Genomic DNA, 24255 nt, shown 5'->3' with positions numbered 1-24255 from the left:
CTGGGAGGCCCATGGAAGGCCCGGGCAGCGCTGGGGACACTCTGTGGGCACCAAGCCCGTTTGCAAACACTGGAGGCCTCAGCCGTGCAGTGGTTCTCACGAGGGGAAGAAGCAAAAGATGGAGCAAACCAGAAGAGAGAGTGTTTATTTTGCGAAGGCGTGCGCGGACCGGAGGGGGGCTCCTGGACCCCCGCGGCCAGCAGTCGCCCCCAAAGGGCGTGGCCGGCCTCCTCCTGTCGGTGCAGAGAGCGACGGGTGCAGGCGCTGGTCAAGGAGGCGGTGCCAGCCGCCCAGACCTTCGCCAAGTCCGGGGAGAGGAGGGACAGGCCGACGCTCTTCCCTGTCACCCTGCCCGGCCTCCCAGGCCCCTCCCTGCTGCTCGCGGAGTCGAGCGAGGTTTTAAAACAACGACAAAAAAAAAAAAAAAAAACGAGATGCTTTTATCTCCCTCGGCGTATCTTGGTTCTGAGAAAAAGAACATTTTTGTTTTGTTTTGTTTTGTTTTGTTTCATTGTTAAAGCCACAAATCTAGAAAACAACTTTGGGGGTTTTTTTCCTTTTCTTTGTTTTCCTTTTTTTCTCATGTTTTTTTTTTTTTAAACAACAGGTGTTTCTAGAAAGAGCCTCACAAAGGTGACGTATGTACAGGAGTCACAATCTCAAAGGCTGCTCAGGAGGCAGGCAAGGCAGTAGCACCTTTTCGAGAAGAAGAGCTTACATGGTTTACGAATCTGAGTGGTGGGGGTGGCGCGAGTCCCCGGCCGGCCCCCCAGAGCCCGCGTGGCCCTGCTCCCTGAGTCCGGGCCGCGCGCCGGTGTCCTGCTCGCTCCTGTCGCCGCAGAGCGGGGCAGCCGCGCGCGGAGGTAGCCTCTTGGGGCCGGGGGAGGCGAGGACGGGAATTCACAGCAAGCAAACGCCAGGGCCCGCCGCCGCCTGCCTTGCTGGGCCGAGGGGTCGCCGGGCAGCCGGCTGTCCTAGAAGGGGGCCCCGGGCCGGCACTGCGCCTGCAGGAGGCTCTCCATGAACGCTAGGTAGTCCGGGTTCCGCCCTGAGTCCTCGGGGGCGCGCGGGGTGCCCACCCGCGGGCGCTTGGCGGCCTTCACCTCCTCCCCCGAGAAGGTGCTCTCCTGAGGTGCCCCTGTGCTGAGCGACTGCAGGAGACCAGACAGCACAGGGGTTAGCGGGGCAGCGCTGTGGGCGGAAAGTCTGCGTCCCCCCAGATTCATCTGTCCAAGCCCTTCCCCCAAGGTGCCGGTATCAGGAAGTGGGGGGCCCTCGGCAATGGGGTCAGTGCCCTTAAATCAAAAGGACCCCATGGAACTCTCCCTCTCCCTCCAGCCATGAGAGGACACCAGAAGGAGGCATCCGTGAACCAGAAGCCACGGTCCCCGCCACCAACTCTGCCCACACCTTGATCTCAGAGGTGCAGCCTTCAGAACCGTGAGAAACGCCGTCTGTACCGTAAGCCCCCAGATGTGGGGCTTCATGACAGCAGCCCCGACAGACTGACAGGGGGGCTCCATTTGGGCACCTGGCAGGGCACACGCCCATCCCGCTGGGGGCCAAGGGCCCTGAGCCACCGTCCCTTATCCAGTGACCTTCTGAGAGTGACACCGGTCACCAGGGGTGTGGCTCAGCACTCCTGCCTCTGCGTGAACCCCCAGTCCTGCGTGTGAGCCTCCCAGCAGGCAGGGCCCAGGGACAGGGGCCCTCCACCCCCAGCCCCCAGCCCCCAGGAAAGCGGGCGGCCCGAGCCTGGTCTGTCCCACCAGACGGTGGCTACAAGGAGCAGCCCAGCCAGGCTGGGTCCGGCGAGCCCCGTCCCTCCCCGCGGGAACCTTCGGTCTGAGGCCAGCGGTGCGACCGCACCAGCTCTTACTCTGAGGTCATCCACCGACCGCCACGGTCGCCTGCTCCTCAAAACCTTGCCTTTGGATTAAACACGAAAGAAAGCCAACCGCAAAAGGCCTGGGAGAAAAGGCCAGTCACCATCCCTCAACCCCGGGCCTCACTAACCCCTTGGCAAGGGGGTGAGCTTTGCCAAAGCGGCTATGGTCGTGCCACCAACTCCGGAGGCGGATCTCATGTTCGGGCGGCTGCCACAGAGCACAGTGGCCGGGGGCCAGGCTCCTGCGGGGCTGCGTCCTCCTGGCGGGGCTGTCACCAGCCCTGCAAGCCGTCCTTGCCTCCACGGACGAGCAGGACGAAGGGGAGGTCAAGCCCCTTCAGACGGGCGCTTCCCTGAGGGCTGCTAAGGGCTTCTGGGGACAGCGCCCCCACCTGGCTGGGCCACACCACTTACCAGCCGCGACCGGACCCTCTTGGGGAGCTCCTCGTCCAGGGTGAAGATGTCCCCACGCTTTACCATCAGCTGGGACCCGTCCTCAAACTCCACCTGCAAAGGGGCGTAGTTCTCAGGGGTGGCCTCCACTGCCTCCCGCTGAGGGGCGCCACCCCCAGGGGGCCCCCACTCATCGTGGAAAGGCAGCGAGAGGAAAAGGGATGTGATACAGAGAGAGAAGGGTGCTGGCGAACACAACAGAAAGCAGAACAGCCGCGGAGGAGCGGCCGTCGACTCTGGCGGCTGGAATGTGGGTGATTTTCCTCCAAGATTTCAGGCTGCTAAGTAATTTCTCTTCCACAATCATGGGAAGAAACCCAGGGACACTGAACTGTACACTTACAAATGCTTATCACAGTAAATGTTACATCGCGTATGCTGTTTGCCACGCACACACCGGGAAGACCTCTCTATGGGGAAAACACCGGACAACTGAGACCCTTCCAGCTTATAGATGTAACAAGCCCGGACCGTCTACACTGGGCAGGCAGGAGCTGGCCAGGACCCGCCCCTCTGCCCCCTAGGCCCGCTCACCTGGTAGACGTGGCTCGTCACGGAGGAAATGAACCTGGCCTTGTACATGTTACCATCCGCCCACCGCAGCTCCACAAACTCCCCCTCGGGTGGGGGTCCCAGCCGGACACAGTCCCTACTCTGCAGGGGAAGAAGGCAGCAGGAGGTGAGGCCCCGGGCACCCTTGGCCTCGGTGGGTCGCTAGCACCCCCCCCCCCACGCCACGCCTGGCACGCTCATCCGTCCTAACTGCTGGGTGTTGGCGGCGAGGAGGCAGGTGGCGTGCTGGGCCTCAACTCCTGAGGCGAGCGTGTGGGCGCCGGGGCCTGGGTGCGTGGGGCCCCCTGGCTGCAAGCTCGTCTAGAACCGACTGCCCTCGGCCCTGTGTCCGCAGAACCAGGCGGTGCCTCCCCTGCAGGCATCCCGGGCAGCCCCTCGGGCCACCTCCCCGCTCCCGCGTCGCCCCGTGCCACTCACAGTAATGCTCTCCGGGTACAGGTTGTCGCTGTAGGACCCGTCGTCAAAGTTCACTTCGTAGAAGGTCTGCGTGCTGGTGCCGATGACCCGGCAGCGGTAGTACAGCCCGTTGCGGTTCTTGGTGATGACCATCTGGCCCAAGGACACGGCCCTCAGGAACTGGACCTGGCGCGGCAGGGACACGGCTGCGTCAGGGCGCAGGCAGCCGGCGGTGGGGCGGGCGGGGGCGGGCTGGGCACTCACGGTGTGGCCCCCTGACTTGTGCTTGAAGCAGGTGATGGAGACAACGTAGGGCCAGTCGTCAGGCTCCATGAGGACCCCGGCGGCGTGTGCGCAGGTCACGTGGAAGGAGGTGGAGCAGTGCTCACAGGAGCACTGGATGCAGGCGCCCGACACCTTCTTCATCCGTTTCCGGCAGTACACGCACTTCTGGGGGGGGCACAGGCAGAGAAAATGGGGCTGGGAGGTCTCCCCGGGATGGCCCTCGAGACCCAGGGCTGGAAGGCAGCGGTCCCCGCGGGTGGAGTGGGGGGAGGCACGGGGGGCAAAGCCCACAGAGCTCCACGTGGCCGGGGGTTTTGACCTTGGGGGAGAGCCCCCCAAACCCAGCCAGTGGCTTCCCCCAGGAGCACTTCTGGATCCTTCTCCACACACCCTCTCTGCAGAGTTGCCTGGAACAGGCACTGAGAGCCACGCACGGAAGCCTCACTCGGCCACAAACAGGGGCGAGGCACCGACAGGCACTGCTCCTGGGGACGGACCCTGAGCCCACGACACTCAGGGAGGGAACTGGACACAGAAGGCCATGTGGTGTGAGTCCATGTGTGTGACACGTCCAGAACAGGCTCCTCCATGGACGGGAAGGGGGCTCGTGGGGGCTGGGGGCTAGGCGGGGGTGTGTGTGACAGCTGATGGGGACAGGGTTTCTTTTTGGATAGAATGTTCTGGAACGAGAGCATGGTGATGGTTACCCAACTCTGTGAAATGTACTAAAAGCTACTCAACTGTACGCTTTAAAATGGGAAATTCTACCTCGATTTTGAATATAAGGCACCGTGTCGTTGCCTCCTCCACGAGGCTGCTCCCCACCGCCCCCCCCAGAGTCCGCGAGGTGGGACAGCCCTACCCCCCAGGCCTGCTGCGCCCTCACTCTGAGCATTTACTAAGCGGGCCTTTATCGCTCTGTAAACCATGTTCAAAAGCCAGATAACCAGCGCAGCAAAGGGCGCCGCAGGAGCGCGGCCGACGCCGATCGATGGCAATGAGATCTCATTATTAAACTGTCAATACCTAATCCCGCCAGCCTGCAGGGACAGGCGTGGACACGGCAGGCAGGGCGGCATTAACCCTCCAGCACGGGGCCTCCTCGCACAGGCGGGGAGGCTCACAGCAGCCCCAAGGCAGGGAGCGGAGGTCCCGCCACAAAGCCAGTGGGGCATCGAGCAGCGTTGCCGCACCCCCCGGGGCAGAGCCGGGCCGGCCCCACGGTAGAGACCTGGGGGAACCCAACGGCTACATTTGACGGCACAAAGCACTTCAGCCTGCGGGTAGTGACCCCTCGTTCTGAACTTCCGCACCAGTGAGAATGCGGGCCAGGCCCCCGCCGCGCCATCTGTCAGGAGCCCCTGGTGCTGGGCATCTGGGTCTCCCCTGGAGGCTGCAGAAGGGGGTGCAGGGGGTGTGTCAGACGTTGGTGCAGAGCAGCGGTCTGGGGGGGCCGGGGCCACAGGTGGGTGTGACGCTGGCCGGGGAGGCTGCTCCCACCTGCAGACACTCTCCCCCATCACACATGCACACCAGGTCCCATGTCCTCAGCCTGCCTCTCACGCCCACCCGCCACCCTGCTTTGGCAGATGCCTGCCTCCCTCCTCACGCTGGCTGATGTGAGCCCCTCCACCTCAAAGTAGGGCCGACAGGAGGGCAGGACGGATTCAAAGCACCTGCCCCCCACCTGCCTTGCCTCCACCACCCCCACAAGCTGATCTTTCCCACTCGGGAGACCCCGCCAGACCTCAAAGTTCCTCTGGGGATCATCCCAGCCTGGTGACGGAGGGAGCACGGGCGCGGATCGGGCTAACCCGAAAGCTCATCTGGACACAGCCACGGTATGGACGGGGCCGCCCCCGCTAGCCAGGACACCTGCAGCGCCCAGGGCCAGAGGCAAGTAGTCATGGGGACAGATGGACGGAGATGACCAGGAGTGACCATCCCTGAGCCTGTGGCCAGCATGTGGCCCTGGAAGGTGGGCGGGTGGCTGGGCAAGCAGGAGTTAACTGCTGGCTTCCTTGCGAGGCTCCATTAGGCAGTACAAGTGAGCCTCGTGTAGAAGGATTTTTAATTCATCGTTACAAGTGCTGGTAATGAAGAGGCTGCAAGCTGGAAATGTCAGATGATCCATAAAGCGTCTGGGAGGGAGGATCTATCACGGGCACGGCGCGCCGCACCATCCCTCCACCTGAATAATGAAGCCTTTTACGGCCGCGCTCCTGGAGGATCACCTGCAGGCCACCGGCCTCTTCCTAATCACCTGTCTGCACCCGGCAGGGCTGGCGCCGGCCACCGCATACTCCGCGGCCAAGGCCCCCCGCCCCTCCCACACGGGCTCCCTCCGGCTGCCCCACTCTGCCAGGGGACCCCGCACCTGTGGGCTCCAAGCGCCATGTCCCCACAGGACTCCCTGAAAGGCCTGCTGGCCGAAGCCCTCTCTGCCTCCTGCCCGCCCGCAGCCTGGAGGAACAGCACCCTCAGAACGCCCACGGCAGCCGGCAAATAAACCAGCTGGGCAAAGCAGCCGGTGCTGTCAGGTGCCACGACACACGTCCCTGGCAGAGCCCCACACGTCTGCAGCAAAGCCGTGAAGTCACAGCAAGGACGGGCCTGAGAGCAGGAGCTGGTGCGCAGATGGCTCAGCCCGTGCCGGGCGGTCGGGCCCAGTTACTGCTCGCCACGCAGGAGGCCACGGCGGCCCAGCGTACAGATGGGAAGGCCGAGGTCCGCAGAGGCCAAGGGATCTGTCCAAAGTCACGTGGCTGGCCGGTGGCGTGTTCACAGTCACACTCTGCCCACCCCGCCTGCTGTCCCAGGGGCTCCCCCAGGGTAACCATCACTGGTGAGAGGAAGTGGTGGGAGCCCCTCGAGGCCACGCTCCACCCGAGGCGAGCTGTGTGCTCCTTGCAGAGGGAAGTGCAATGGGCGTCAAGAGGGGCCTGCTATAGAATTCCTACAGCTCCGCAGCAAGAAAAAGAGCAACCCCCAATTTAAAAATTAGCAAACGACCTCAACAGATATTTTTCTAAAGAAGACGACAGGTGGCCAATAGGCACGGGGGAAGATGCTCACCGTCCCTTATCGGCAGGGAAATACGGATCAGAACCACGACGCGATACCGCCTCATGCCTGTCAGGACGGCTAAGATCAACACCGCCAGAAACGACAGGTGTCGGCCGGGACGCGGAGAAAGGGGAGCCTCTCACACGGCTGGCGGGAGTGCAAACGGGTGCAGCCGCTCTGCGAACAGGCCGGAGGGGCCTCACACAGTGAGAAATACAACCCCCGGGGGCGCCAGCTGGCTCAGGAGGTGGAACACGCAACGGCTGGTCTCAGGGTGTGCGTTCGAGCCCCGAGTGGGGTATAGAGATTACTTTAAAAAAATGTTACAAAAAAACAGAACCATCACACGATCCAGTAATTCCACGGTAGGGGTTTACCCAAAGGAAATGAAAACCGCATCTCCAGAAGGTATCTGCCGGCCCGTGTTCACGGCAGCACTGCCCACGGCGGCCAAAACACAGAGACAGCCCCGCGCCCACCAGGGGAGGAACAGAGATGGGACGTGTCCACACGATGGAATATTACTCAGCCACAGGAGAAGCAAGTCCTGCCATCGGCAAGCACACAGACTGGCTGTTACGCCCAGAAGAATACATCCTGCATGACCCCACTCAGAGTCCAACTCCCGGACGCGGAGAGCAGAAGGGTGGCTGCGGGGGCCAAGGGAGGGGGCCGGGCGGTGGCGGGTCAGTGCGTGTAAAGCTCTGTCACGCACAAGGAGCAAGCCGCGCGCTCTGCCGTCCCTACGACAGCGTGCCACGGTTAGTGACGCTGCCCGGTGCAACGGGAGGCTTGTCTGAGTGCCGAGCTCACGGTAATTACACAAGCCCAGGGCAGGGGGAGGGCAGCCTCCCCTACACGGGAAGGCACAAGCTGCACACACTGCTTGGCTGTGCGGCGGACGTCTCTGCACAGAGACCCCGGAAGCCAGGGGCCTGCTGCGCCTCTGAAAAGACATTGGTTTGGCCGAACTGCAACCAACGGCCTCTGGCTCCCGGGTGACCACCCTGCACCCATGGGGCAAGGCGTCGGGCACCTACCAGCTTCCACCGCTGCTCAGGGATGGCGCTGATGTCCACGGGGTGGCGCTCCATCACATTCAGGAAGCGCACTTCGGGGACAGCGATGGCACAGATCACATGGATCCACCTGGCGGGGGGCGGGGGGGCAGAGGGGCAGGCTAGGGTGAGGACTCATGGGTGCACCCCACCCCTGGGCCCTCGGGTCATCTCACAGCTGTTGCCCCCCACGACCCCTGTGCCGCTGGCTGGTGGGGACTTACAGGACCTTAAGGGACATTCTGGGCCAGCGGCTCCTCCTGGTCCCCCCACACGCCTTGGGCCCAAGGCCACACACCCAGGAGGAGCCCCTGCCACCCACCTCCGGTCAGTGGTCATCTGCAGGGCTCCTCCCCGGAGATTGCAAAGACAGCACTCCTGCGGGAAACGGACGACCACACGGTGAGGGGGTGCGGGGCAGAGCTGTGCCTCTCTGCCCTGGGGTCTGCTCTGGCCCCTGCCCGCGGTCCTTACATTTCAAACTAGCGGCCACGGCAGGGACTGGCCAGGGTTGGGGGGTGCACTGGGCTCTACCCCCTCGCTGCCAAGGTTGAAGAAACCGAGACCCAAGGAGGCGAGGCGGCCAGCCCGAGGTCACCCTGGGGACCAGGTCAGAGCCCGTGTCCCAGGCCCACCCCCCACCCCCGCCCCCAGGCCTCCACGGCTTTCAGGGCACCACCCAGCTGCAGGGGTGAGTTACCGCAGTCCAGGCATGGGCCGTGCACCGGGAACACGTCCAGCCTTCATTGACCAGCTCAGGGCGGATGCCGTAGCAACCTGCAAGACAGGGGAGGGAGCAGCTGAGACGGGCAGCATCTGTCGCCAGGCCGCATGCAGAGTCCACGGGGCCTTCTGGAATTCAGCGGCAGCATTTAGGGCAATTGCTCTCCCTGCTCTCTCTCCCTGAATCCAGGCCACTGCGCGCAGCAGGAACAGTCTGGAAATGGCTCATTTGGAACTCAAGTAGGGGGAAGGAGAGCAGGGCCCCTGCCGGGCAGCCCTTGCTGTCTCCAGTCTAGTTTTGGAGGCCCTGCCCAGGCTCTGCTGGCCGGGGGAGGCTGGGAAGCCGGGACAGTGACCACGGAGCTGTACACGACGGAAAGGGGGCCTCGCGGCTATTGCAGCTCAGAAGGCATCGTGGAGCCCGCTGGGCCCTGCGGTCAGGCACAATCGCTGCTCACAAAACCAGAAACTGGAGGCTCTGGGGGATCCGGGTTTGCTTAGGACCTTGGTACTGGTTTAGAAATGGGGAGAGGGCATCGAGGAGGGGGGTTTGGCCTGGGCCTGCACCGCCATCCCCTGGGGGCCCGCCCGCCCAGGAGCACGTCTCACACCTGGGCTCAGCAAGGCAGAGCAGCAAACAGGCTCCTAGCCAGGGGACAAGATGAGCTCGGGGCGGGCCTCTGCAGGGGCTGTGTAGACAGCTACGGCTGCCTCGTCTGCTGGGCAGCCCACGGGGCTAACGGCTCCAGAGAGCTTCCTTCCTGGCCTGGGAGCTCCAGCTCGCACCTGCTGCCCCTCATGCCTGAGAAAGGGGCAGACATCCATTTTCCTGTCTCGGGCTACGTCGGGCCCTCAGGTCTGGGAGAGGGTGGTCGCCCATGGCAGAGAGAGATGGGATCCCCCGGACCACTCTAGAACCTCAGCTTTACCATCGATTCTGACCCCTGCCCCAAAGTGAGGATTTTAACAGTATCATAGCACTTTTAAATGAGGTGATGGGCACCTCGTTTCCTGCTACTGCTGCCCAGAGCCCTGAGGGGAGGACAGGCCTCAGTGGAACTGTCAGAATCAGCCAGGGGGAAGGCCACCCCATGACGCCAGGCACTGGGACCGCCCCCCAAACAGCAGCCCGGAGGGAAGGGGCTTGCTGGTTCTGCAGACCCAAGGGGGGCCACCCGGGGAGGGGGCCACAGCATGAAGCAGGGGGGCCACCTGGGGAGGGGCCACAGAGCGCATAGCAGTCTGCCGCCGGCCCGGCCCAGCCCGGGACTCACTGGCGTGGACCTGCAGGCAGCACTTGGCGCAGGCGATGAGCAGACTGGTCCCGTCGTCACCGATGTAGGAGTTGGCGGGGAGGGGCTCCGTGTTCTCACCACCGGAAGTAAAGCACATCTCAGGGATCAGTGGCCGTGTCTTCTGGCCACTTTTGGAAGGAGGAGCAGCCGAGGGACCCTCCCCGAGGGAGGCCTGGGGAGCCTCCTTCTCGGGCTGTAGGGACTGTAGGAAGAGGGGGCCACCTTCAGTGGGGAGTCCAACATGGGCGGGCGGGCCACCTGACGTGGGCCAAGCAGGCCAGGCACTGTGGCCACCCTTAATGCCCTCTGCTGGCCCCAAATACCCCCCATGGTCTGTTCCTCACTCTCTCCTGCAGTTGCCCCCATCCCACACTCCCACCCCCAACCCTGACCCTCAAGAGATGCCCTCAAACACAGTCAGACCCTGTCCTGCCCCACTGAAAATCCCCCACTCAGGGTCACACTGGCATGGACGCTGTCCTGAGCCCTCATGCCCCTCCAACCACACCAGCCTCCTCGCTCAGCCTCCAACACTCCAGGAGCCAGGTACCATCCTGCCCCGGGGCCTTTGCATGTACCGTTCCCACTTCCAGGAACATTCAGATGTCTGCTTGTGTATGCTCTAGAGCCCAGCCCGCCCACAAGACCAGCGGCCCCCAGCCCTTCACCCCTGCTCTGTGTGTTCTTGTGATCCTGACCACGACCCGACACTGTGAATCTATACAGCGTGTTCTCTGCACCTCTGACATATGTCCCATAAAGGCCATACCCCAGTCCTCACTGAGCCCCCCGATTACCACCACATGAACACATTATGATGAAAACGTCCTGCCCACGGCACCCAGGTCGCACACCCCCCAGGCCCGTCTCTGGACACCCACAGAGCAGTGGCAGGAAGACTGCACCACTCCTGACCCGGGAGGGAAGTGCTCCGCTGGAGGCACCCTGCCTGGCACCTCGGGTTAAGGGACCAGCTGGTTCCCAAGCAGACAGAATGTGCAGGCATGACATCTGTCACCCTCATGGGACAAGTGAGGCTTGGTCCCTGACTCCAAGGGCTCTGACAGCAGAAACCCACCAGAAGTGTGGGCGTAATGAAATTTAGACACTAGACTCAAGGAGATTCACATCTCAGCCTGGAGTTCCTGACACCCTGACTCCCAGCAGCACTAAAACAGCCGTGCCTGGAGAAGATGTCCGTGTTCTGTCCTGTTTGCACACGTCTGCATGGAGACAGTGCTCCAGGCAGTGTGAAGCAGCAGTGCCTTTAAGACAAGCATGCTGCCCTCGGCTCGGGGCCCAGACCTCAGAGCCACTCAGCTAAGTGGGCACTAGGTTAGGAGCCAGGGACCCAAATCAACCGAGACGGAATCCCGTCTTCCAGAGACTCACGGTCTAGGAGCTGATAAACACAGAGCTGGAGCAAGAGCAGATGTGGGTAGGAGAGCCTGGGGTGTGGTGTGACGGGGACAGCAGGCCCAGGAAGGCTTCCTGGAAGAGGTGGCAGCTGGGCAGACTCAAAGAATGAAGAGAAATCTGTCTGGCAGGGCAGGGGGCTGGGTAGGTGGGTGGGAGGGACCCTGGGGGTCAGCACAGAGCACGTTGTCACGGTGTGTGTGGCGGGGGGCAGATATCAGGGCAGAGGAAGGCCATGGGAACATACTGAGTCTGGGGCCCGTGGTGACCCTGGTGGAGTCTGCAGCCAGGGAACACATGGCCAGAGTGGCCTCCCGAACACATGCCCGGGCCTCAGTGAGGCACCAACAGGAAGGACCCCTGCCAGGGGAGGGAAGAGCGAGCTAGAAGGCAGGCCAGGGTGGGGGGAGGGGCCACACGGAGGAGCCAGAGGTTAAGCGGGCAGGACCTGGTGGCTAACAGCATGAGACAGAGGGCGGGGAGAGGCCAAGTCCCCAACCTGGGAAACGGGACAGAGGGGGGGCCCAGTTGGGAACAAGTCAGTCCTGCTGGGTGAGGCCGGGCACTTGCCCTGGCCCCAGTCTGCCTCTCGGCTCCAGCCATCAGGGCCCAGCCCCGCGCTGCTCTCACTCCTGAGGACAGCTGTCTGTGCCCCTCCAGGCCAGGCCCCTCCCCTGCACGAGCCGCCCTGGTCCGGGCCCATTGATAAATCCCTTCCGGTAAAACTCGGAAACCGGGCTCTCTCCTCCCTACAGCCCTTCCAAGGGAGCCTTCGGCTTCACGCGCCCCAAAATGCCCCAGGCTCCCCCTCCTCCCCACTGCCCTGCGGCGGTCCTGAGCCCCACAGGCCGCCCTTCAGGCCAGGCTCCGAACTCATCCCACCATGGGTCCTCTGGCAAACAGCTTCTTGGTCTCCACCACCCTTCCCAGAGCGCCGTCAGGCGGAGCGAGTGAGTGCCCGTGTGCAGACGGACACCGCCCCGGGGCTCCGGGGCCAGCCTGGTGCTCACCTGGCTGTAAGGGTAGAAGAGGGTGCAGATGGCGCAGTAGGGCTCGGTCAGGGCGGCCGCGGCATTGAACTTCCTCTCGGCCTGGAAACTGGCAGCCTTGTTCTTCCACTGCAGGGAGAGCAAAGACCTCAAGGCCTCGGGGTCACTCACGTCCTCCTCCCCGGAGAAAGGGAAGGCTTCTAGAGGAAAACAGGAGGGCGGGAGGGGACGGAGAGAAACCTCGGCATGGCTGGAGGCCCAGAGGAAGCTGCCTTCCCCACCCTGCGGGCCCATTCCTGCGGCGAGCATTGGTGGGGACAGGTCCCCGCTTCCGCGGCTGTGGCGGGTCTGGCTCAGGCTCCCCGAGCTCAACAGACCCGAGAGAGGGCCATGGCCGGGAGTCAAGGAAAGGCGGTGTCACTCCGACGCACTCGGTGACATAGTGTCAGTAGAAAGATGGAAGCCACAAACAGACGTTCCCCCACCTCGCCTGTCACCTGTCCTGGTGGCCTCTGCTGGCCTCACGCACCAGCCAGCCACGCCCCAAGCCCCCAATGTCTCATTCATTACTGCATTTCCTGAGGACACGGGGCTGAGCTTCAAGGCCCCGCAGGAGGCGACCCTGAGAAGCGGGGTACTCGTGCCTGAGGCGCCAAGCTTCACAGCTGCGGGGCCAACGAGGCACGGTGGGAAGAGAAAGCAGACAGGGGCCTGGAGTCCTGGGTGTGGGACTTGGGACTCCCGAGAGGGAGGAGGAGGTCGGCACAGACCCCCGGGATGGATGTGCCCATCTTCTGAGGGCTGGAGGCGGGGCCTGGCTCGAGGGCTAAGACCGCTCTGTCTGAGGAGGCCCCACGCAGGCCCGGGCCCTCTGCAGGGGACAAGAACTGCTGGCCTGCCTTCTGTCACCAAAGAACCCGGGACACGCGCTGGGCTCTGGGGCCCAGTGGTCTCACAGCAAAGAGCCGCAGCTTCACCGAGGGGCCCGCGGGCTGGGGGAGGGGGAAGCCCTGGAGGCACCTTCTGGAAATGATGCAAGATACAACAGCCTTTACGGGCCTGCAGGGCTCCAGCTGCGTCTGGCCCTCCCGTGAGCTCCCCCTACTCTTGGGGGCTCTGGCCCTGCGATCCCCGGCGCCTCCAGAACCCCTCCTCGCCCTAGCCCTCAGATCCGACTCAGAATGGAAGGTGCTCTCCAGACGATCTGTAAACTCCACGTGTGTCTTACACGACAGGCTGAAGCTGGCTCGGCAGGATTTCCCCAAGAGGCTGTGCCTCTGGCTCTCAGCGGCATCCTGGCCCCAGCTCCACAGCGTGTTTGTTCCATCCTCCCCACAGCCACCAAGGGCCACCAGGAAGAGCCCTGCTGGGCGGGCGGCCTGGCCACAGGTCAGGTCACGAGTGGCTCTGGGAGCAGCTGCGGCGCTGCTCCCGCATACGGGCATGGGGGTCACAGAGCCAGGACCCGTCTGCGGGGCAGTCCTCAGGCCCGCCCAGCCCTGTGATCCTCTGACTCTGAACCATTTCTCAAACCCTGATGCGGGGGTGCGGCCGGCACACGGGGCACAGGCATGGCCTCCGGCTCACTCGCTCGCTGGCCTGGGAGCCTACTCTGCACCAGGCAGCCCGGCAGAGCCCGTGAGAGAAGGCGCGGTCCTCGCCTGCCTGGGGGCCAGCTAGGGATGTGGACGCACAGGGGCCACGGAAGGGGGGGCAGGGGCAGAGGGCAGGCAGCCCAGGCCTGGTGGGGGGAGCTTGCGGCAGGAACAGAGTCCGCTCAACTTTCACCAGTTGAGCAGGGGCAGAAGAGGTTCCCGAGGAGTGTGAGAGCAGGTACGTGGGGGGGACGTAGGCACAAACAGCCACACGGGCCATAACCCAGCCTCGGCATTCCCGGCACCCAGCATGCGCTCAGCACCGCATGGCGCGCCTTCTAGACATCGGCTCCATTAACCTTCCCGGCAGAATGCCTCACAGGACTGCCAGTCCCTGTTTTCCAGATAGGGAAACTGAGGCACACGAAGGTTAAAGGCCCCCGTGGTCTTGGGCTCTGGGTGGCAGGCTGCGGTTTGAGCCCCCGTGACCTGCAGCCTGCCCCTCACAGGCCACGGTGTACGTCTCAGGCCCTGGGACCAGCCCAAAGCAAGCACCCCAAGGTGGGAAGCAGAGCAAATGGGGGTGGGGGCCACGCCTTGGGGTGTCTCTGTGGGACAGCCGGGGCCTGGCTGCGGGGAGCACTGCAGGCTGAGCAGGGAGGGGCTGCTCGGTCTGACGTTCCGTGTGGGGGAGAGGGTCTGAGGGCCTCACCCTCGTCACTCGAGGCCTCCTGCTTGACCACCGTCAGCGGGGAGCGTGTGGGCGGCTTGCCCAGGGGGTGGCGCCGGCTCTTCTTGATCTCCATCTTCAACTTGGAGAACGCGGATGGCGCCTGGAAGCAGACCAGGGGGCATGTGCGGAGGGCATGGCTCGCAGGCGCAGCAGAGCCCGGCCCATCGGGGAAAAGCGGACGGCCTGCTCTTCTCAGCGGGCCTGTGTCGTGGGTGCGAGGCCCCAGGAGCCACGGTGGCACTTCTGTGACGAACCGTGGGGGCTGTTGCAGACGAGCAGGGCCGGGCAGGAGCAGGGGCAGGTGGGACCCCCAAGCCCCAGGGCCCTCCGCCGCAGCCTCCCTACCTGCACCTCGCCGGCTCCGCCATCCTCCTCGGGACCCGTCAGCTCCATGGGGGCCGCCTGTTCCTTCCAGGTGGGGCCCCTCTGGGCAAAGTGCTCAAAGGCCTGCTGGCAGGACACGCGGCCCTTGTCACACCCCGTGCCAGGCCGCGGCAGCACGTACAGCATGGGGATGATGGGGCGCGCCTTCACCTCTGGCTCCTCGCCAGGTGCCTCGGGGGGCACGACGTTGAGAGGTGGCGGTGGGAGGTTCTCCTCAGCTGGCGCGGGGCCCGGGGCCAGTACTGGGGGCTCCAGCGGGGGCGGCAGCCTGGGCGCCTCCTCGGCAGGGAACTGGGTGGGTGGGGGCGGCGGCAGCTGGGGCAAGAGGGGGTGGTGGGGATGTGGGGAACCATAGCTCTTCTTCTTCCTGTCGCTCTTGGCCTTGGCCGGCCGCAGCTTGCCCCTCCCGTCTTCTGCAGGGAAAGAAGAAAGACAGGTCAGAGCTGAGGCCAGCAACCACGCACTCTCCTGAGAGCCCCCCGGCCGAGGCAGGAAGTGACCTTCCCCCAAAAAACACACGCTTCCAGCAAGTTCAAACTGCTACCAGGTCACCCTGCCAGGTGGCCAGAAACCAGTCATGCCCAAGCCTTGGGGTAGCCCCTGGTCCCTGGCCTCCTGGTACTGCCAGGAGCTCCAAGGGCCTTCTGGAACTAGCAGTGAGAAAGCAGCTGGGAAGAGCTGCTTTGTGGTTCTGGGCTCCTGACCGGGGTTGGGGGGGGGGGGGGAGTGGCAAACAAAAGATGGTATCCGGTTCTGTAAGTTTCCACGGTTCACTTGTGCAGCCTGTACGATTTTTAAAAAGTGAAACCTCATCCGACAAGCCATGAGAGTGGTCACTTGAGCAGAACACAAGAGCCAGATGGGCCTGGAGGGCCGCCGCGGAGGGCCGATGCTGGGGGATTCCTGACAGGTGACAGGGTAGGGAGGGGGGGAGGCGAGGCGTGTCTGCAGCGGCATCTTAACTGGGGGCCGGGACATCAGATAAAAACGAATGGGTGGTAAGTTTGACAGAATCACGGTCCCCAAAGATCCTCAGGTCCTAGCTCCAGACCTGTGAACATGGAGCCTGACACGGCAGCGGAGTGAGGAAGTCTGCAGATGGGGTTAAGGACCTCAGCACGAGAGATGACCCGGATGGGCCCAGTGTACGAACAGGGATCCCTAGAAGCCCGGGGTCTTTCCCAGCTGTGGTCAGAGGGAGGCTCACTGCCACGCTGCTGGCTTTGATGATGGAAGAGGGGCTGTGAGCCAAGAATGCCTTACCCCCAGAAACTGGAAAAGGTGGGAACACAGTCTCCCTGGGAACCTCAGGCCAGGGCCAGCCCTGCCCACAGCTGTGAGACCCATGTAAGGCTACTAATCTCCAGGAGTCAGAGCGTAAATGTTAGTCTGTGGTCATGGTCACAGCAGCCACAGGGAACTCCAGAGGTGGTGGCCTTCGAGAGGCCTGCTGTGCTCGGGGCGAGGCATGCACGGCATCAGGGGCCACCCCTGCCCTCAGGAACAGTGAGCTCCGGAACCTCGCACCTGGCCTGCTGCACTGGAGAATGGCCACACTAGCTCGGGCCCCCGTCTGTACGTCCCAGTTTCCCAGGCGCAAGAAGCCACAGAAGGAGTGACGGCAGTGACTGTCTGGTCTGCTCAACACTGAGGGCTTCCTGGGGAACCCGGAATGAGTTGGTCAGCCCGCAGAGGCTCCAAGCCCGACCCCTGGCCCTCCCCACCTCTCCCCACTGCATCCCATCTGCAGGCTCCAGCCCTGCCCTGGCTGCTGGGACAGCCCAGGCTGTCCTGTTCTCCTGTCTTCGGCAAGCACACCCCCCGTGTTTTACACCAGTCCTAAGGAGAAAGGAGAGCCTGTCCCTGCCTGGCTCACACCCCAGGCCTGAGTATTGCAGGGGCCCATGCCACTCTTTCCCCCCTGCGCCGCTCCGCCTGGAGGAGCCCTGACTGCTCCCTAGGCCCCCGTCCCACCTGCACCTCAGGAAGAGTAATCTGGCTGAGGAAAGCACATAACAGACACTTTGCTCCACACACAAAACCACTTCTCCCTTGCAGATGCCGGGCTCGGATGGCCCCCTGCAATGAAAGCTAGCCGGTGGAGGTGGGAGAGGTGGGGGGGGGTGTGGAGGTGGGGAAGAGACATCGGAGGGAGAGGCGTGGGGGGCAAGAGATGGCGCCAGGGGAGAGACAGAGCAGGGAGAGATGTGGGGGAGCCGTCACGTGGGGGGTGGAGACAGGGTGGCAGAGGGGGGGACGTGGAGGGGGAGATGTGGAGCGGAGAGATGGGGCTGGAGGGAGAGATGGGGGGGGATGGCGCAGGGCCCCAGGACATCAGGCCCCACAGGCAAGTGGCGAAGCAGGTCAGTGGTTCTACTAATTTACAGAAAGGGCAACAAGGCTGTCCTATTTGTGTAAAAGGCACTTTCCAATAAATGGCTTTGTTCTCTAAGGAAACTCAGTACTCCTTCGCCCTGATAGGGCAAACCGCTGGAATGGGAATCAAGCTGAGCTCTCCCCTGCCTGAGGACAGTGGGACCTACTTACCGTCTGCTCACTCTCTCAAGCAAGCTCTGGGGTCAAAAAGGAACACGCCCGGCCTCTTCCCATCTCCTAGGCCCTGGGAAACCACGAGGTGGGGGGAGGGGACACCCAGAGGACTGTTTTAGGGGACAACCAGCGGCCAGGAAGGACACCTGGGTGCTCGGGGCTCTGTCCTCACCACGCGGACCACCACAGGCCCAGGGCAGGGGCCTCACCCTTGGGACCCTGTCGAGCCCCTCACCTGCCTGGGCTGAGGGGACCTTGAAATGGAGCAGGCGACAGTCACATAGACAGGGCTGAGGGTCCCAGCCAGGTGTCTCCCCAGCACGTGAGCCTCTCCCCTCCCCCGAGAATGGCAGGAACCCCCCACCCCCTCAAGCTGAGGGTCTTTCAGCACTTTTTTTGACGGGTGGGCTAAGTCATGGCCAAGCACTCCCCCCCACCCCCAGCTTTAGATGCAAAAGGCCTGCCTGGTTGGGGAGCACAAGTCTATGGCCCCAAAGTTCACCGGAGCGCCTGGTAGGTCTGGGCCCCTGAGCTCAATGTCTGCAGGGATGCTGCCCGTGGAAGGACAGGTGGGGGACCACCAGGGTGGTGCCCCAAGTTGCTGCCCTTCTTTAGGGACCTCCCCACCAACCTGGGAGAGCTAGTCCTGGTCCCCAGAGCCCAGGCCGCTCCCACCGACACCACGCCTTTCCCGCGCAGAGCCTGAGTCCTGGCTGGACTGTGCTGGGGACATGTGTCCCATGTGACCAGACAGGTGTCCAAGTGTAACGCACAGACCCTCATACACTCAGGCCTGGCCTCCACTCCCTGCTGGGTGCAGCCACCCAAACACCCATCACACACTGTCAGGCCAGTCCGACCCCCGCGGCTCCACGGCTGTGGACTGCCTCTGGGACCCCACCCTGAGCCCCGGGGCTGGGCCAAGCCCCTTGACGCCCTAAGAGATGACGGCCCAAGGTCTAGAGCCGGTCTGGCCCTCGGGGTGGGGTCCCTTGCTGCGAGCTCCACCTGGGAGGGAAAACACCCTGGTGATGGAACTCACACTCCTGGGTCCTGGCGCTGCCCCCGCTGCGAGAAAGGACCGTGGCCGCACCAAGACACTGGTGGGAGTAAGCTCCTGTGAGATGGCCATGACCCTCCAGGCGGGAGCCCCTGACAACCCAGCAGACATGGGCTGCTTTCTACCTTCAGCTCAGGACCCCTGAAGTCAGGGGTGGGAGGAAGCTTCCTCCTGGAGACAGTCAGTCCCCGGCCCATCCTGTGCAGAGCCCCAGGCGCCTGCCCACCCCCTCCCGCAGCATGCTGTGCGTGACAGCGTTCACTGTTGTCACTTTGCAAACCCAAAACAAAACTCCCTACTGCTCGCGCACGACATTATCCTCAGCACTTATAGCTTTTAGGGACATTAGCCAGAAAGCACTTTAAAATCTTCCGCTCGTCCCCCGGACGTGTGTTGGCTGCCGCCCCTGACGGTGAGCACTTGCTCATTCAAGGAATTCAGTTGTCTTCCCTCCACCGGCTGGGGGATGGCCGACAAGACAGTTCTGAGCGTGGCATGGGGCTCTCGGCTGCGGCCGCCACATCCAACAGCCCAAATGGACCGCTTCCTCTCTAAAGAGGCCACGTACCCCCGATCCCTCTTCCTCCAGGTTCTGGCGTGGAGCAGGGATGGCACGTCTGGAAGGGGGGAGTGTGCCGGCCCTGAGCAGACAGCGCCCCGCCCTTCCTGGGTCCACGTGCCCCGAGGTCCACGTGCCCCGAGACGTGGATGGGGTTCCAGGGTGAGACTGGGCTCGAGGACAGGCAGGGGCCGCAGATGCTGGGGTGGAGGGGTCTGTTGTACCCGGCCCTTCTGGGCGGCCTGCGTGCGGTCTGCAGCTTGCTAGTGTTACTCTCTGGGGACATGGGGCCTCCCCCCACGTCCACCCGCGCAGCTTTAGACAGCAGCCACCTCAGAAAGGGAAAATGGGAGAAGAGCCGAAGGCTCACTGGGAAAGGGGACTCGATGGGCCAGCTCTCACTCAGAATCCCGAGACTTGGGGAGACCAGGCCCCCAGTGTCCCCAGAATGGGACTGGGCACAGGCAGCCAAGAGCCGGTGATGCCCCAGGTGGTGGGCAGCCGTGGGTGGAAGGCAGTTGCCTTTAAAGAGTCAGTAGATTTAGGCAAAGATCTGTTAAAATTAAGTTAATGAAAGAGAGCCATTATTCCTCTGCTAAGCAGTTGGGTAAGCCCAGCCTTCTCCCGGCTGTCCCCCCGCCAGCCTCAGGCCAGTCTGCTCAGGAGGGAGCAGAGACGTCACTGGCTGTGAGGTCTCCTTTCCACGCTTCCCAGGAGGGCCCCATTGAAACCCTCGTCTCTCCTGACTACCTGAACTGCTCAGCCGAGGAGTCCCTGCTGGCTACCCGCTGGGCCTCAGTGAGCCATTCCTACTCAGGCAAAAAGCCACGTCAAGCTAAAACCAAGTTCCCTACCACCAACCCCCACAGGAAGCTTGTCTCTCACCAGCCTGACCCCATGCCCTGGCATCCAGGAGGATGTCTCTCCTTTGACAAGGCCACACCGCCTGCCCAGGCCCGGAGTACAGGGCCCGGCCTGCTCTGCATCAGGCCCGGCCAGCCACCCGGGGGCAGGTGACTCACGGTGCCAGCCTTCACCAGCCCCGCCGGGGACGCCCCATGGAGTCTCCCAACTCCTTGGGCCAGACCCCCAAACAGGCCACATCACACGCTCCCCTCTCACACTCCCTGTGACTTCATGGCCTATGGGGTCAAATGCAAACACTGAGACACCAGGCTCTGGACCCCAGAGCCCAGCTCAGAGAAACCACGATTTACCCAACACAGCCCAGGCTCTGGCCAGCGGACCCATCTAATGGGATATGTGTTTGGTCATCAGCATTTCTTAGAACCCAGGGCATACTCGATGGGGGTGCAAGGCCTAGAGGCCCATTGCTTGGGAACACGCATGTGCCCTCCACCCCCACCGGCAGGGAGCCACCTGGGGCAGCCGGGGGGCACTATATTTCCTCTGCTGATTTCAGCCATACTTTCTCCCTGTGCTCCCCAAATTCCCGTTCTGAAGTCCTAACCCTGGAACTCAGGCATCTGGCTTCCAGAGCTGTGAGGCCACAAACTCTTGCGTGGAGGCCTGCAGTCCGGGGGCCTTCGTTACGGCTGCCTCCGCGGACTCAAATTCCCCCTAAACCATGCGCCGTCTGGCTGGGCGTGTGTTCTGAACTTGAGAGAAACGGGACGTAGCGCATGTGTGCCCTGTGACATTCGGGGCTGCGTGTGAGAGCCGCCTTCCCCCCACCCCTGTGCAAAGAGCGGTGGCCTCCATTTCTGCCACCTGCACGACCGAGGGCCCTCGCTCCTGTCCTGCGCACTGACGGCCGGTCTGCTGTCTGGTCGGGCAGCCTGGCCTCTGCTGACCCCTCTCCTTCGGAGACGCCCCACTCGGCCAAGGAAGCAACTGAACTGGACTCTTAAGAGCAGGGACTCTGTGGCCACAGTGAATGCTGGCCACACGGAGATCCCCGGCCATGACTGACCTTCTGTGGCCTCAGCCTCCCGACCCTGTGGCGGTGCTGGCTGGGGCTCCTCCTCTTCCTCCTCGGCGTCGGCCTCCTGAGACGCCTCCTCCTTCAAGCCTCCAGGCTCCTCCAGGAGGGCGGCCCCGGTGGCCCCCTCCCCCGGCGACTTGGGGTCTTCCGGCTTGGGCTTCTTGGGCTGGCTCCTTTTCCGGTGGGACCTGGAGAGGGGCGGTCATCAGACAGGAGGTCAAATGACTGGGAGAAGTCCCATCTGTGTGCCCCACCACCCAGCCGGCAGAACGGAGCCCCGGAGGGCGCCCTGAAGTCACAGGGCCCAGGGCCAGCGGGGCTGGCTTAGGGGTAGGGAAGGCGGAGGGGGGACAGGCCCGGGGGCCACGTGGGGCAGAGCGGGGTACTGATGACCAGGAGGTGGAATGGTGGGGGGGCGCTGGCTCGCGGGCAGGGAAGGTGGAGGGAGGACAGGCCCGGGGGCCGCATGGGGCAGAGCGGGTGCTGATGACGAGGAGGTGGGATGGCGGGGACGCTGGCTCGGGGGCAGGGAAGGTGGAGGGAGGACAGGCCCGGGGGCCGCGTGGGGCAGAGCGGGTGCTGATGACGAGGAGGTGGGATGGCAGGGACCCTGGCTCGGGGGCAGGGAAGGTGGAGGGAGGACAGGCCCGGGGGCCGCGTGGGGCAGAGCGGGTGCTGATGACGAGGAAGTGGGATGGCGGGGACGCTGGCTCGCGGGCCGGGAAGGTGGAGGGAGGACAGGCCCGGGGGCCGCGTGGGGCAGAGCGGGTGCTGATGACGAGGAAGTGGGATGGCGGGGACGCTGGCTCGCGGGCCGGGAAGGTGGAGGGAGGACAGGCCCGGGGCCGCGTGGGGCGGAGCGGGTGCGGATGGCTGGGAGGTGGGATGGCGCGGGGCGCTGGCTCGGAGCCGCTGTGTGGGGGGTGGAGGCGGGGTTGCGGGTGAGATGCGTGCGCACAGGGGCAAGGCGGACTTACGGCGGCCCCGGCCTCCTGGTCTGCTCTTTCTTCCTTTCTAGACTGGCCTTTCTGTCCTCCTCAGTCTTTCTCCAGTGTCTGTTTTCTTTCAGACTAATTTGTCTAGAATGTAAACGTCAGGGAGTTTTTCTCTAGCACTTCTGCTGACTCCCCGGACGCCTCGTCTAAGGGCCTGGCCTTGGGCACCTGCCCGAACCCGTGCTCCGTGTCCCTCACTCGCGGGCCGCCGGGGCAGGGCCCGGCCTCGCTCAAGGGTACGACCATCTGGGGGCGGCCCTCGGCCTTCAGCCCCAAGTGAGAAGTCTCCTAAGGTTCAGCGATGGCTTGTCAGTGCAAACCAGAGAGAATCAGTTAAAAAGAAAGGAAGGAATACAACCAGGCTGGACAAACCTGCAGACCAGCGGCCCGGACCTCCTTGTCCGGCCCTGGGAACTTTCCAAGGAGGGGACAGAGGCTGGGGTGTGGAGAAGCCTGCCTTGGACAAGTCACTGACACCCTCCAGGGGTTGGGGTGACACTCCTAGGGGGTCTCAACCTCAAGCCTCAGAGTCCACTAGACTTTCTTCTCCCTGAGGGTCAGCAATGCCAAGAGAGGCACTGGCTATGTCTTCCCTCCCCCCAGGGGCTCTCTGTGTGGCCCCAGTGAGGTCAGTTTGGACCCTATGGGGGTCCCTGTGGCAGCCACACCTCCAAGGACCAAGAGGTCACCAAGCAAAGCAGGGCCTCGTGACTGGGGCCGGGTGGGGGCCCAGCGAGGCCTTGGGGGCTCCCAATGCCAGGACCCCCATCTCCCACCAAGGGGGTGCCCACGACAGCTCTGCTGTCCCAGGACACAGGGACCTGACAGCTGCCTCGCCACCTTCCCCCTGCCTGTCCCCTCCAGCTCCTGGCGGGGAGGGGGCTCTCCTAACTGTCTCCTAACGCTAACTGCTGCTGGTCCTTCTCACTGCTCAGCTGCCTTGCTTGAGGGCCCCTGGCCCCCACTGCTCATCTCCCGAGCCCGAGCAAGGCCAGGCTGACAAGCCCCAGGTGATGTTTGCACATGAACCACTCCAATGACCAAAGGCAGAAAGCAGGGAGCATTCCGGGGAGGGAGTGTCATGGGCAGAGGCATGGCATCACACACATCATGGCGTGCACGGGTCACTGCAGGGGGTGCGGGGTAGGGGGGGGCAGGAGAACGCGTGGGCAAGGAGCCAGGCAGGAGGGGGCACAGGAGCCAGGAGATGGGGGGGGGGGAGAACGCATTCTTCCACCACGGAGCCACTGGGGGCTCCACGTGGAGCAACTCTGGGGAATGCGGGCCCCGCTCGGTAGCAAGCCCCAGGACAGCAGCAGAGCGCAGCTGGCTCGCGTCAGCAGCTGTCACCCCAGGAGGGGCTTCTCTCCAGGTCTGGGAATGCTGCAGGGCACGGTACCCACCCGCGAAGCCCCATACCGGCCCCAGGCAGCAGCCAGCAGAAGGGCATCCTCCTACTGCCAACTCACCTGGCCACGGTTTCCTGCAGCCCCCTTTTCTTCCCCTCCCCCCACCCTGGAATTGGAGGCCACCTCGGATGCTGCCAGCGGCTCGCAGGGCCAACCATGCCCGTCTGCCCGTCTGTCCCAGAGAGCCTAGACCTTCCCCAGCGCCCAAACACCACGGGGCGCAGAGCTCTGGGCAGCCCTAGCTGCAGTGCCAGACCCCAAGCCCCACTGGGCCTTGCTAATGCAGAGACCCCCAGAACGGGGTGGAACATACTGACAGACACAGGTGGAAGGCCACCGCCTACCACACAGCAAGCTGAATGTCGGCATGCAAAGAGATACCCGTCTTGTGAAAACATACGCCGGAAGAATGTGTCGCCGGTCTGTTGGAGCGGCAGGAGGAGGCGTCCACCATGCACTTCCGGGTCATGCAGTCTGGCCACAGTGGCGCCCCCGGGGCCAGCGCGCCAGATCAGCCGCCTCCCCCACTTTTACTGTGTCTGCTCGTATTTGCTTCTACGCCGTCTCTGCCCTGCCGCCAGCACAGACACGAAGGGTGTGGCCCTCCTGCCACCTCCAGGCCCCCCGCTTCTCTCCCCCATCTGCTGCCACGGTCGATGTGCGAACACTCAGATTTCCCTTTTTCTGACTCTGAAGGTGTCATTCATCGGTGAGCGACAGAGCTGCTCGCTCGCGCGCTCCTCCTGGAGTTCCCCTCCAGGGAATTGGCTCTGTCTCAGATGCTTAGCTTTCCTGGTGATCTCCAGGCTTGTGTGTGGCCTCTGACTCAGGGTGTCCCACACTCCTTGAGGACACCCAAGGGCCTTCTCCCCCAAGACTGCTC

General features: G+C 63.6%; 1 protein-coding gene across 10 annotated transcripts in view; it reads right to left on the bottom strand.

Moving 5' to 3' along the window:
* Window positions 1-531: 531 nt before the first annotated feature.
* Window positions 532-24255, bottom strand: part of KDM4B (lysine demethylase 4B) — a 131725-nt gene continuing 108001 nt past the window's right edge. For 2 of the 10 annotated variants that reach the window (XM_026481141.4, XM_044377984.3), the window contains exons 11-23: window positions 21946-22047; window positions 20957-21156; window positions 14816-15267; window positions 14450-14570; window positions 12164-12342; window positions 9717-9939; window positions 8420-8496; window positions 8042-8097; window positions 7702-7810; window positions 3332-3760; window positions 2876-2995; window positions 2303-2395; window positions 532-1151 (exon numbers count right to left, since the gene is read on the bottom strand). In XM_026481141.4, the coding sequence (XP_026336926.1) occupies window positions 975-1151; window positions 2303-2395; window positions 2876-2995; window positions 3332-3760; window positions 7702-7810; window positions 8042-8097; window positions 8420-8496; window positions 9717-9939; window positions 12164-12342; window positions 14450-14570; window positions 14816-15267; window positions 20957-21156; window positions 21946-22047 (2338 nt within the window). In that variant the 3' untranslated portion in view covers window positions 532-974. The remainder of the gene's footprint in view (window positions 1152-2302; window positions 2396-2875; window positions 2996-3331; window positions 3761-7701; window positions 7811-8041; window positions 8098-8419; window positions 8497-9716; window positions 9940-12163; window positions 12343-14449; window positions 14571-14815; window positions 15268-20956; window positions 21157-21945; window positions 22048-24255) is intronic. The other 8 variants (XM_048226814.2, XM_048226815.2, XM_026481143.4 and 5 more) reach the window with 8 other exon arrangements.

The sequence above is a fragment of the Ursus arctos genome, unplaced genomic scaffold (genome assembly GCF_023065955.2).
Source record: "Ursus arctos isolate Adak ecotype North America unplaced genomic scaffold, UrsArc2.0 scaffold_14, whole genome shotgun sequence".
Lineage (NCBI taxonomy): Eukaryota > Metazoa > Chordata > Mammalia > Carnivora > Ursidae > Ursus > Ursus arctos.
Note: the sequence above shows the minus strand (reverse complement) of the source record. Positions and strands in the feature narration are given on the sequence as shown.